Below are 13,434 nucleotides of genomic sequence, written 5' to 3'. Positions count from 1 at the left end.
AGAGTTTCCCTTCATCAACTCGAGTTAAGTCCTGACCCAGTAAAGATTAATTTTTTTGTTTTATGATTAACTACAACCATCTTTTTACTGCTCAGATAAGGTAAAAGTTTGCATGTAATTGTATTGGCGAATTTTTTTACTTTTATATTTCAACCATTTGTTGAAATAAATTGTTTTTGTTTTAAACTGACATAGGTATTTATTTATTCTACTACCAGCAAGTCTCCCGATTAAATATTACATTTTAACAAGTTGATAGTTATATCAAAGAATATAGAGGTATATGCGTCTATATTCCTTGGTTCTACTTCAATCAGAAAGTAAAGATCAGGCTGTGCAAATCTGCTATTTGTTCAGTATATTTATTTACATTTAATCAACGATTTTAACTTCCATATTTTTTACAATTTTGGTTTTTCTTAAAAATTACTTAACCTTTAGTTAAACTAAAGGTTTCTTAACTTTCCCCTTTTATTTACAAAAAGTTAAGTGGCGCCCTTTTTCTTCTTATCTAAGGTAATCTTGTCCATTTATCTTATTTTATCTCTGGTAATTTGTTCTGTTGTACCAAATACCAATTTCAAAACCTAGTTTCGAGCCCACGAAACAATTTCCATCAACTATGTAGCTGCCGCTCGCATTATATCAATTGGTGACTTTTCAAGCTACATCATAAAACGGTTTACACATTGTTATAAGCTTTAAACGCGCTTTATCAAATATTTACTTCCAAATTCGTTACAAATGCTTTACTTTTAACTGGTAGAGAAAAGTTCTTAAACTGGTGCAGTTTTGGGCTTGAATTATTAGATAATAATGTAAAAAGTCCACCGAAGCCACTTCAGAATACATAGAGGTTTTGGTTATAGAGGTAAATCAAACTCAGCTTTTCTAATACCTGGCCGTGTCAAAGTCCCCAACAAGGTACTTTCTTACCTTATTTCTCTGGGTACTTATTAAGAATTAATAAGAGCTCTAGTGGAGGTGAAAATTACACTATTATGTGATTTAAAATGAATTCAGAAATTTTTTCAATTTGGCGACAATGTCAACTTAGATATCTCTGACATAGATAATGACGTGCATCGGGATTTATATTTAAATACAGTTACTGATTTTATAACTTTCAAAAATTTGACATAGCAAACAATTAATTCATTTAATCAGTATAGTATTCCATTCAAAATATATCTCAATGACCTTAAGACGCCAACTTTAAATCAATTGTTTTAATTTAATCTCAGGCAGGTTTCCTCTTTGAGTTCTGAAATGCCTTTGCCTTATAATAGTGTAAAAACATACATGATTAAAAGGAAATAAGAGAAATGCAAATTAAAAAAAAAATCATATTTTATATATTGATAAAACACACTGAAAATTATTATTACACATGTAAAACAAACCATATATATATATATATATATATATATATATATATATATATATATATATATATATATATATATATATATATATATATATATATATATATATATATATATATATATATATATATATATATATATATATATATATATATATATATATATATATATATATATATATATATATATATATATATATATATATATATATATATATATATATATATATATATATATATATATATATATATATATATATATATATATATATATACATGGTTTCAGTTGTTTTCCGGGTTTGACTCTGTGTTAAATATTTTTAGTTTTTAGGAAAACCATTGTTTTGGCGATGTTTCGGAAAGGTCACACTTGCCATTGTCAAGTCAGATTAGTTCTGCTTCGTCTTGATGTTCCAGGCGAACTGATCAGTTAATTAAGAATTATCCTTACAGTAACTGGTATGAAACAAAAGGAATTTACGTAAAAAGTAACAAGAATAAAAAAACGTGCTGAAATGATTTTTAAGGCAGTGGCGTAGATTGTGAGGGGAGAAAGGAAGTATCTATCCCTACATTACACCTATCGTAACAGCGGAAAACTATCTTTCGCTAGTTAAAGTATGCTAACACGTGTAAACTTTCAAGTTTGAACAAAAAATATTGGTCTAAGATCATTTTAAAATATTTGTAATAAAACACGCTATACATAGGTGAGAAGGATAATTTTATTTTAAATTTTTTAGGTTAAATCTTCGTATTTTGTGCTAAGGTTTCTCCAGTTACTATATGAACAATTCTTAATGAAACAGCCTGTATATATGACTGCCATCGACAATAAGAGGTTAATCGCCATGCGCCACAGAGTTGAGTAAATTCTTTAAAAAATATTTCGCACCGTTTTTAAAAGGTAACGGTAAAGGTTTTTCTTCAGTATGTGTCATCAAGTGTGATTTCAAAGTACTTGCTAGAGTAAACTGCTTAAAACAAATTTCACACTTGTAAGGTTTTTGTCCAGTGTGCATTCCAAAATGGTTTTTCAAAGTACCTGACTGGGAAAATTGCTTAAAACAAATTTCACACTTGTAAGGTTTTTCTCCAGTGTGTGTTCTCAAATGTAATTTCAAATTGGAAGCATTTGTAAACTGCTTGAAGCAAGTAATACACTTGTAAGGTTTTTCTCTAGTATGTATTCTCAAATGTATTTTCAAAGTACCGGCTTGAGTAAATCGCTTCAAACAAATTTCACACTTGTAAGGTTTTTCTCCAGTGTGTGTCATCAAATGTGATTTCAAATAACTGAAATTAATAAACTGCATAAAACAAATATCACACTTGTAAGGTTTTTCTCCAGTATGTCTCATCAAGTGTAATTTCAAATTATGCGCTTCAACAAACTCTTTTAAACAAATTTCACACTTGTAATCTTTTTCTCCAGTGTGTCTTTTCAAATGTGATTTCAAACCAGAAGCATTTGCAAACTGCTTGAAGCAACTAATGCACTTGTAAGGTTTTTCTCTAGTGTGTGTTCTCAAATGCCTTTTCATAGAACCGTTTTGAGTAAACGACTTCAAACAAATTTCACACTTGTAAGGCCTTTCTTTAGTATGTATTCTCGAATGTAGTTTCAAATTAAATAGCAGTGAAAATTGTTTTAAACAAATTTTACATTTGTAAGATCTTTTTCCAGTCTGAACTTTCATATTTTCATTTAATAGTTTTTGTTCACCACTTGTACTTATATCTTCTTCTTTACAAGATGAATAATGTTCAGTTAATGTTTTCATAATGTTCATTTTGTCCTTTTTCTGCAGACAACCTAAAATATAAACCAACTATATAAATATTTATATAACAATATAAATATAACAATAACATAATAAATTACAAAGCAGATACGAATCAGTTAAGCAGCATCTACAGCAATATTCTGGAATCCATTCAAGTCAAAATGAATTTACCATGTACCTGCTACTTTATTCTATATATAAAAATATAAAGAAATTCGTCTATTCCACTATACACTTTTTGTTGTTATATGTGTATTTTAACTTATTTTATCATATTTATTTGTCAGTCTAATTGTGAAAGTGTAAAACAAATGTTCGTCTTGTTTTTTTTTGTGAACAGTTCTACCTCTGTAAGTAAATATTTATGTAATTTTATCTTAATGTTGCTTATCTCTTTGTTTTAATAAATTTGTGCACTTCTGATGAAGCCAAAAATCAATATTGGCGAAATATTAAGTGACAAAAAAAATAGACTTGTTTTAATTCCAGACCGAAAGAACCTGCCATATACCAAGGAAAATTATATATATATATATATATATATATATATATATATATATATATATATTGAAAAAGTTGTATTTTATTAATTTTATTTTTATTTATAATAAATGTTGTAATTTTTAAAATATGTGGTTCGTTGTTTAATTTAATATATACCTCAGCTAGCTCAATTATGTGTTCTAAGCAAACTGTCACTGTGTGACGTCGACTCTGTAGTCTCCTGGTAGAGTTCAAAAAGAAATTAAACCAAAATTTACTTTAGACTTTTGATAAATTAACCCAAATGAAGCACGTTATTTATTAATATTGAACAAATTTAATATAAACAATAAAATTCGTCTGCAACTTGGGTTGCCTTTAAAAATTTACAAAAATAGGAATCGTATAAATCTTAATGTGGTTTAGTGTCGTGACAATAAAAATGTATTACAAAATGTGGAGACTCTCTACAAGTACCTAAAAACTAAATAAATATTGCAACTTTATAAAGTGTTTAAATGAACTATAAAGAAAAAGAAAATGAACACTTTATTCCGCTGACTTTTAACTTGCATTCAAATATAATCAAAATTTCAAATGATCCCCAAAATTATTATCCAACCTCACTTTAAAACAGTTCTGATTTATTTAAAGAAAATTAACTACTCGCAAAATAATCGGTGAAACTGGAATATCAATCCTCTCTTCGGAAGTTAAGGTACGTACTATTCTATTTTTAATTTAATGATCATTAATATTTTTAATTTTTTTAAGACCTATCGCAATTATGTTAATTCATGAATTTTAATTTTCTCAATTTAAATGACATTTCTGTACTCCAATAATAATTTATAAGTCAAATTGTTTCTCTTACTCTCTGGAACAAATTCTGGATATCTCTGCTGTGGAAACTGTGGAAAAACTAAAATTCTAATTAGACGAGTTAAAAAAAAACTCCCGACCTATTCCACAGTTTCAGGGCTCCCCTTCGTCGAAAAATCCTCGTCGGCCTCCCCAAAAAACCTATTATCCGTTGCTAACAGCAACCAACGTTCTTTTTCTTTTCGTCTTCTATTTTTTTTAAACCATAAAACTGTCCTGTTCTGACACATTTGTCAATCCACATTAATTTCTCATAATCACTTTAATCACATCTAATTTGGGAATTTATAAAAAAAATGTTCAGATATAAAACTTATTCTATTACAATGCTAATACAATTTATTCTTTTCATCTCCACATCATTGTAATTTCTTATTTAACAAAACCCCTATTAATTTAGCTCCCACAGACTTGCTTGACAGTTTATTTTCTGACGTTTTTTTAAAATTTCTATGTTTAAATATTTTTTAAGAATTCTTCCTTTTTTGTTCTTTTTAACGTTTAGACGATTCACCTATACACTAGGCAACTATACTATTCAGAAATTATTAACACTATACCAGGTAAGTCAAAATTAATTTATTTAACAATTTACTAATCTTTTTCTCTCTTTTATTTCAGAGTCGAACCCACATTGTGATGGCTTCATGAAATTCATGAACAACAAACTCATATAAAAATCCATTTAAGTTGTATCCTTTTTAACATATTGAAATCATTTCAATATATATATATATATATATATATATATATATATATATATATATATATATATAAATAAATAAAGTAGACTCCCTCTATAACGAGAACTGAAATGGCAGACTAATTACCTCGTTATAAGCGGATCTCGTTATATCCAACAACAATAATACTGTGCATACATATGAATATGTAGTTATCTAAAACATTAACTTTCTATAGCGAAGCCATTCGGAGCAATATAAGATGCTAATAAATATTTTTTGAATGGCGTTTTTGAAAAAAAGTTGTTTACGTTTATTGTCAATGATATACGTTAAAACAAAAAATCTGTATTCTGTAAATCTGTATAAAGCGTATTTTCAAGAATAACATAAACTACTGCGTCTGCAATTGGAAGAAGTCTGTCATTTTTAACTGCTTTAAATTGTCCAGTATTCTATCTATCATATTTTCTAAAGATGTGAAACAATTTTATGCTTCTTCATTTGCGTTTTTTCTTTGGATAAAGTTTCTGACCACCTTTAAAACATTTTCCACATCTTGTCTATTAGGACCTATATTATGTGTTAATGGTCAACCCCCTACAATGACACTTGTGAATCATAAATTATAAGAAGTTTATTGCAGACGGCATTTAAAAAGGTATTTATTTATAGCTACGGTCGGGCCAAAACCGACCCGAGATTTGCTCGTTATAAGCAAATTTACCTCGCTATAGAGGGTTATAGTTTAATAGAAATTTCACGTTACATCTAATGTACCTCGTTATAGGCGAAAACTCGTAATAACCGTGTTCGATATAGAGGAAGTATACTATATATACATATATATATATATATATATATATATATATATATATATATATATATATATATATATATATATAGTGGGGCACCTAGAAATCTTTTGTGGGGTGGGGTTGGGTTGGACAGCGAATTTTTTTATGCTACCTCCATTTTGAGTTCTTAAAATTTGGGTTTTAGTTACTAGTGTACCAATGAGTACGAATACTAATTACGAAACGACTAGAAAATAAATTGGAATTTTATCAGCCCATAGAACAGGCGGGTTTTAGAAAAGGCTATGGAACAAACGATCACCTACTGGTAATAAAAAATCTTATAGAAAAATGCACTGAATATAATAAACCACTAGCTTTAATATTTGTCGACTATGAAAAGGCATTCGACACCGTAAATCAACAAAAAATGTTGGAAGCCTTGACAGAATGCCGAATTGACTATCGGTATATAAATATAATTAAACATATATACCAAAACGCAACAGCCAGTGTTAGAGTGGGTGATCGTCAAACCCAGAAATTCCCGATACAACGTGGAGTACGCCAGGGGGACACCATATCGCCGAAACTGTTCACTACGCTTTTGGAATATATATGTAAAAGGGCAAAACTGACCGACAAGGGTATAAACATAAACGGAGAAAAGCTTAGCCATCTAAGGTTTGCAGATGATATTGTACTAATAGCTGATAGGATAGATGAGGCCAAAGAACTTTTAAATCAGCTCTACCTTTCCTCGCTAGAAGGGGGATTGAAAATAAATATATCTAAAACCCAGATGATGACAAATCTTGTAGTCAGCGAAGATATATGCGTAGGAACAAGATCCATAGACCAGGTAATGGCCTATAAATACCTAGGTCATGAGATTCGCATAGGAAAAGATAACCAAACCGTTGAGCTTCTCCGTCGTATAAGACTGACTTGGGCAGCCTTCGGCAAGCTGAACCATATTTTCAAATCGTCTGATATACCAATATGCCTTAAAAGAAAAACGTTTAATCAGTGTGTTTTGCCAGTGTTAACTTACGGTGCCGAAACGTTGACCATGACAAGGAGAACAGTTCAAAAGATCCGTGTGTGTCAAAGGACGATGGAGCGTGCTATGTTGGGCGTTTCACTACGAGACAAGATTCCAAATCGCCAGCTACGACAAAGAACAGGAGTGGCTGATGCAGTAGAGAGAGTAGCAACACTAAAATGGAACTGGGCAGATCACGTGGCTCGAATGACAGACAATAGATGGACAAAGCGGATACTGGAATGGAGACCAAGAGATGATGCCTACCGAAGTAGAGGTCGTCCACCAACACGTTGGACTGACGATCTAAAACGTTGTCATAGGAATTGGATGCAAGAGGCACAAGATCGAAATAGATGGAAAATTATGAGGGAGATCTATGTCCAGCAGTGGATAAGCGAAAATTGAATGATGATGATGATGATGATGTACCAATGCCAAAGATAGCAGTGCCAAATATTCAGGTATCTATATTTTAAGGGTTTAATACCTCTTCTTCATCTATTTGAATATCCTGATGGATAAACATCAAAGCTAAACCATTTAGTCAATCTTCGCTAGTACAATTTCTTAACCCTCCATTAGTCGCTATCGGTGTCACACACCGACGACAGAATTATTCATTCGGGATTTATAAATAAATGTTAGTTTTCTATCGCCACTTTCAGTGTATCGCCGTTAGTGTACATTCTTACCTGCCTGGGTACAGTTGTGCAAGTTTTATAGATATTTTCGGTGCGAGAGTCCGTAGCGACTAACTTTGTTGTTATTACTTGCTGGCATAACTTACAGATCAGGTAAATATTTAGCATCTTATTATTATTTCATGTTATCGTTTTTGTCAATTCTTATTTATAGATGTCCTTTGAAGCCGAACAAAAACGCTTGTTGGAATTATGGGAAATGGTTCCTACCGACGATGAAAATTATTTTGACGATGAGGGAAGTGAAAACGAAATCGATCAAATTAAGGAACGTGATGGTAAAATTGAATCGGAATAAGATGTGGCAGACGAGGAAGAAGAAAGTGGAAGTAATACCTTAGCGTTTCTCGGAAAAGATGGAGTTACCAGATAGAAAAAGGCTGTTCCATCGAGAAATGTTAGAACAAGACAAGAAAATTACGTAGTACGTTAGCCGATGTCGCGATTATCTACACATGACTTGAAGACTCCTAGTGATATTTGGAAATATTTTGTGAATAACGCTATGTTAGAAATTATTTTGGAAAGTACAAAAAAATATATAGACTCAATAAGAAATAACTTTGTTCGTGACCGGGATGCTAGACACACACTGATATATTAGAAGTGCAGGCAGTAATATTACTGATTTATTACACAGCACGTCTGAAAGGTAATCGTGTGAATCCAGATGAGTTTTGGAACACTGGTGGATCAATTATAGAAATGTTCAGCCTGACTATGTCACTCCCACGATTTAAATTTCTCCTTTGGTGTATGCGACTCGATGACAAAGCAACTCGTGAAAACGGACTAAAGGAAGACAAATTGGCTCGTATATGAAGTTTTTTCGACACTTTTGTAACTCATTGTAGAAGTTTATACAGTCTTTCTGAATATATCACCATCGATGAGATGTTACCAGGATTTAGGGGTAAGTGTCGATTTCGTCAGTATATCCCATCAAATCTGAACAAGTAAGGCATAAAAATTTTTGTTCTCTCTGATGCTAAAATGTTTTATATGGCTAATTTAGAGGTATATGTTGGCCAACAACCTGAAGGACGTTTTCAAGTTAGTAACAGACCTAGGTATGTTGTTCAACGGCTATGTGAACCTATTTGTGATTCAGGCCGAAATCTAACAATTGATAACTGGTTTACAAGTATCGAGTTGGTGAACAAGTTATACGAGAAGAAAATTACAGTAGTGGGAACCATTAGGAAGAATAAAAGATAATTGCCGTTTGAATTCACAAAACCAAAGCATCCTATAAATTCAAGTATGTTTGGTTTTAATCAACATATTACATTAGTTTCTCATATTCCTAAAAAAAATTAAAATGTATTGCTTTAATCCTCACTACATCATGATGATGCAATTGATTATAGTAGGGGTAATTAAAATAAACCAGAAATTATCGCCATACACAATTCAACAAAAATAGGAGTCGACATGGTAGACCAGCTGAGTGCTAACTACAACTGTTCAAGAAGCACAAAGCATTGGCCAATGGTTATATTCTATGCCATATTGAATATATCTGGCATTAATTCAATGGTTATCTTTAAAGCAAACGATAAGAAGGAGAAAACCGTAAAACGATTTGATTTTCTAAGAAACCTTGCAAATGAGCTTATATATCCCTATTTAAAAAGTCGTGTTACTACTACAAATCTGCCAGTTAGCCTCAAATGCCAAATTCGCGAAATTTGCGGAATCACAGATATAACTCCTGCAATTCCAGGAAGAAATCCAACAAAGGGTCGTTGTGCATTTTGTACTACCAAAAAGAACAGGTCTATTTGCTTTTCATGCATAAAATTCATGTGCCTTCAACATATTCATGGAATATTTCAGCTTTGCCTGAGTGACGCTACAACATAAAATGTCTCAATTCACTTACTAAATCAAGTGAAATATTTACTTTATATTTTTGTTAAAAACCTGAGTTATTTTTTTTTTAAGTTAATCTATATTTCTCTTAACTAAAAATTACGAACTGTTTTTCCATTTCAAAGATTTGAAGAACTTTTTTTTTTTAATTTAATTTTATATTATTTAATTACAATATATTGTTATATTAGTGTTTTTCATTTTGTATATGTTGTTTTTCAATAAAATATTTTCAAAAATATGTTTCAGTCATTCCTATACACAATATAAAATATTTGTATGAATTTTATAGCAATAACTATTTTTTTTAATTGTCAGTCTCAGACACTGTAGCGACTCTTGATGCTGTTTTTCCTAGCAACTAACAGAGGGTTAAATAAGTCTTTAGTACTTTCAGCAATGAAAATGACCTTTCACATGTACAGGTTGTTACAGGTGAGGACACCATTATTAGGAGTAAATTATAAACTAGAGGAAATAAGTTCTTGTTAAATATATCAAGAGCTTCACAGGCATTTTTTGGTGTTGGTTTAAGTTTGCTACTATTATTTATATATTTTTTACTTTATATGCTTTATATAATATATATATTTTTTATTTATATATATTATTATATATATTATATTTATATATATTATTTACTTTATATAATATATATTTTTAGGGGTAACCCCTAAATCCCGTCCTATCATCTTCATCTATTGAGGCACCAATATTCATTCAGGCCAGCTTCTAGTTAGTGCAAAGATTCAAGCTAGAATCTCAAATACTATGAAGGAGAGAAGCCAAAACAAACCAAAAGAGGAACAATATTAAACTCCTCAAAAATCCGCAAATACCAGCAAGGTTTGAAAACTATATCAAAACTAGAAATATAATTAATGGGAATCTAACAAATATTGAATAGTGGGAAACATGTAAGAATAATATTAAAGATGCAGCAAATACTTTATTTATTTATAGAAATTGAGATGTTAAAAGATATTGGCAGTGGATAGGGCTGACTGACAAAATTTGGGAATGACAAGGCTTCACTATAGGGCTTTAGTGACAATGATGATGATAACATTAAGATGATGAAGATCAGATTGCACTTGTAGCGGATAGTAGTAAAAAATATGTATTTTTTGATATGTACAATGTAATTATGCACAATAACTCCACCTAATCCACTGCAGGACCAGAATAGGATTCTGTCCTAGAGGTCTATGCTATATAAAAATACTTAATAAATACTTGACCACATCAGAATATCCAATAGGGTATCTTTTGCTATTTCACTGAGTTATTAGACTGACAGAACATAACATAACTGCGACCAGACCAACATAAATAAATGATGAACAACACTAAAGACAGAAAGGAAAACAAAGACATACCACAACAGATTTTAAAGAACTAAACAGAAAACGAAGAAAAAATAAAAAGATGAAAGAGATTACAATAGCACAGATATTTAAAAAAAAACTACTGAAATAAGGTACTAAGATTATAAATCTCCCCAGCAATAATTAGGACCACAACAATTAGAAAAGAACATAAAATACTGCTTGTGAGCATGGTGGTTTAGTATCTTATAAAACATCATGAGATAACAAACGTGAGAGAGGACAACAAATGGAAAACAATGAATTTACAAGAAGACCAATTCATAAAAGAAATGTGAAATATGGGACTACAAACACTAGACACTACCATAAAGGTTATGTACCATAACGGATTTAGGAAAACACTTTAACACTATTATAAATATATGGAAAACCAAATATTGTATTATTTTACCAAATATTGTATTATTACTTCTTGCCTCACCTGAATGTTCTTCCGCTGGTTCATTCTTTAAGTCTTTGTGATCTACTAGACCTTCCTCTTTTTCATTCTTTAAGTCTTGGAGATCTACTAATGTGGATAGATGATCCTCTATACATGTTTGGTCATATTCAGTAAATTCTTTCTTAATTTCAACTTTAACTTCCATAGCTAATAAACGAATTTAATGAAAATAATAACAAAAACAAAATATTATAACAAAATATGACAGCTGTTAAACTAAGCGGCCATGTTGCCAGATTTCACTCTGTTAACCTAAATTTATTTTTCGCCATCAATTAGTCCACACAACACACATTTGGCTCCAAGCTTGGACAATAAAAAAATAGCTTTTTTATTGCCAAAAGCTCTAAAACTTTTGACTATACTGTCTAATACGAGTAAATGAGGGAGGCCACCAACTACATAGATTAACGGAGTCAGGCATCAATGATGACGACGCGAATAAGGTAAGCTTGTTTTGGAAACTGTTGGCTGCCAGGAAAAGCAAATCACCTTCTACAGAGTCTACCAAGCGAACCAACGATTTCTCCGAATGATAAAGGTTCTAATGAGTTCGGAATTCCACGTTAAAGGATTCTGAGAAATAAAGCAAAACTTTTGGAGAACAAAACGACGGAAAAATTCTCAATAATTGACAATACGCCTATCCAACAAATTAGATTATCCAACGTTTAAAAGAACTCCGAAATTAACTAGAAACTCGCAAAAATAACGGTAAACATGATTTAACAATACATGAATAGTACTCCCAGAATCACGAAATTTCGTTTATAATTCTTCTACCGACAAATTTAATGACTGTTTGACGAATTTGTATGCACAATGTAACTTCTTAAACCGGACATTATTTGTATTGCCGAATCCTGGCTTAAACCCTCAATTCCTGATTCATCTGTTACTATCAATAGATATACAATATATTGTATAGACAGAGAAAATCGTGTGGGTGGCGGTGTATGCATTTATTTATCTAATACTATTACCACAACTTTCAAAATTAACATTTTATTAAATTTTATTAAATTATTTTTGCCTTAATTTAGTATGTATATATCGTCCACCTGTTACACTACTTGCACACGATAATTTTTTTTTTTTACAAAATTTGAAGAACTATTATATCTTGATAATCTTATCATTACTGGAGATTTTAATTTCCCAGAGATCACTTGGCCAATAACTTCATTATCTGACGCCGAAAACGCTCTTGATTTATTTAAAAGCTTTGTAGTAAATTCGAACCTGATCCAACTCATCACAGAACCTATTAGACCTATTAGATTTAGAATTAATAACCAACCCTTTATTTTAGATTTAGTGCTTATTAATGACGAACAGCTAAAAACTCTTAGACAAAATTTTGAAGCAAATATTATTGAAAGTGGTAACATTAAAAAATCTGCAAATACATACGTTCCTCCTTAACGTCTAAAGTTTCCATTCCTCTACTTCGGAAACCCAACCAACTTTTATGCTCTTCTGACAAAGAATCTTCCGAAACTCTCTGTAGCATTTTCACAAGTTTTTACTAAAGAATCGAATGATGGCTATCTATCTGCTATTAACTGTAATCGTGTCAGCGCATCCTTACAGCAAGTTGAATTCACAGTGGATCATGTCAAACAACATTTAATTAAACTTCGCACAGTCGCTTCACCTGGTTTAACACCAAAACTGTTAAAATGCGCAGACACGCTTATTATTTCCAAGGAGATGACCAAATTCCTTCTCCAGGAATATGTTATTCCAACAAAACAACATGGAATTGTCTCTGGTCGCTTTATTCTAATCAATCTCCTACATTGTGTTAACGACTGGACGTCATCTCTTAACAGTTCGCAGCCGGTCGACGTTGTTTATCTATACTTCTCTAAAGTCTTTGACCGTATATCTAAGCGCAGACTTCTATATAATCTAGACCATTTCGGAATTCGCGGTACTTTACTTTTTTGGATAGATGA

General features: G+C 31.1%; 1 protein-coding gene across 1 annotated transcript; it reads right to left on the bottom strand.

Moving 5' to 3' along the window:
* Positions 1–1,665: 1,665 nt before the first annotated feature.
* On the bottom strand, positions 1,666–11,710 carry LOC140441768 (uncharacterized). Its single transcript, XM_072532678.1, has 2 exons — positions 11,453–11,710; positions 1,666–3,200 (listed from the first exon to the last, which is right to left on the bottom strand). The coding sequence occupies exons 1-2, from the start codon at positions 11,616–11,618 to the stop codon at positions 2,227–2,229; spliced, it is 1,140 nt and encodes a 379-aa protein (XP_072388779.1). The 5' UTR covers positions 11,619–11,710; the 3' UTR covers positions 1,666–2,226.
* Positions 11,711–13,434: the final 1,724 nt, after the last annotated feature.

The sequence above is a fragment of the Diabrotica undecimpunctata genome, chromosome 1 (genome assembly GCF_040954645.1).
Source record: "Diabrotica undecimpunctata isolate CICGRU chromosome 1, icDiaUnde3, whole genome shotgun sequence".
Lineage (NCBI taxonomy): Eukaryota > Metazoa > Arthropoda > Insecta > Coleoptera > Chrysomelidae > Diabrotica > Diabrotica undecimpunctata.
The sequence above is the reverse complement of the archived record's forward strand: the minus strand, read 5'-3'. Positions and strand labels throughout refer to the sequence as shown.

Coding starts and splice junctions, on each gene's coding strand:
- LOC140441768 (XM_072532678.1), bottom strand. CDS start 11,618: ATGGAAGTTAAAGTTGAAATTAAGAAAGAATTTACTGAATATGACCAA. Junction 3,201..11,452: donor ACCAGCGGAAGAACATTCAG/GTGAGGCAAGAA, acceptor TTTATATTTTAG/GTTGTCTGCAGAAAAAGGAC.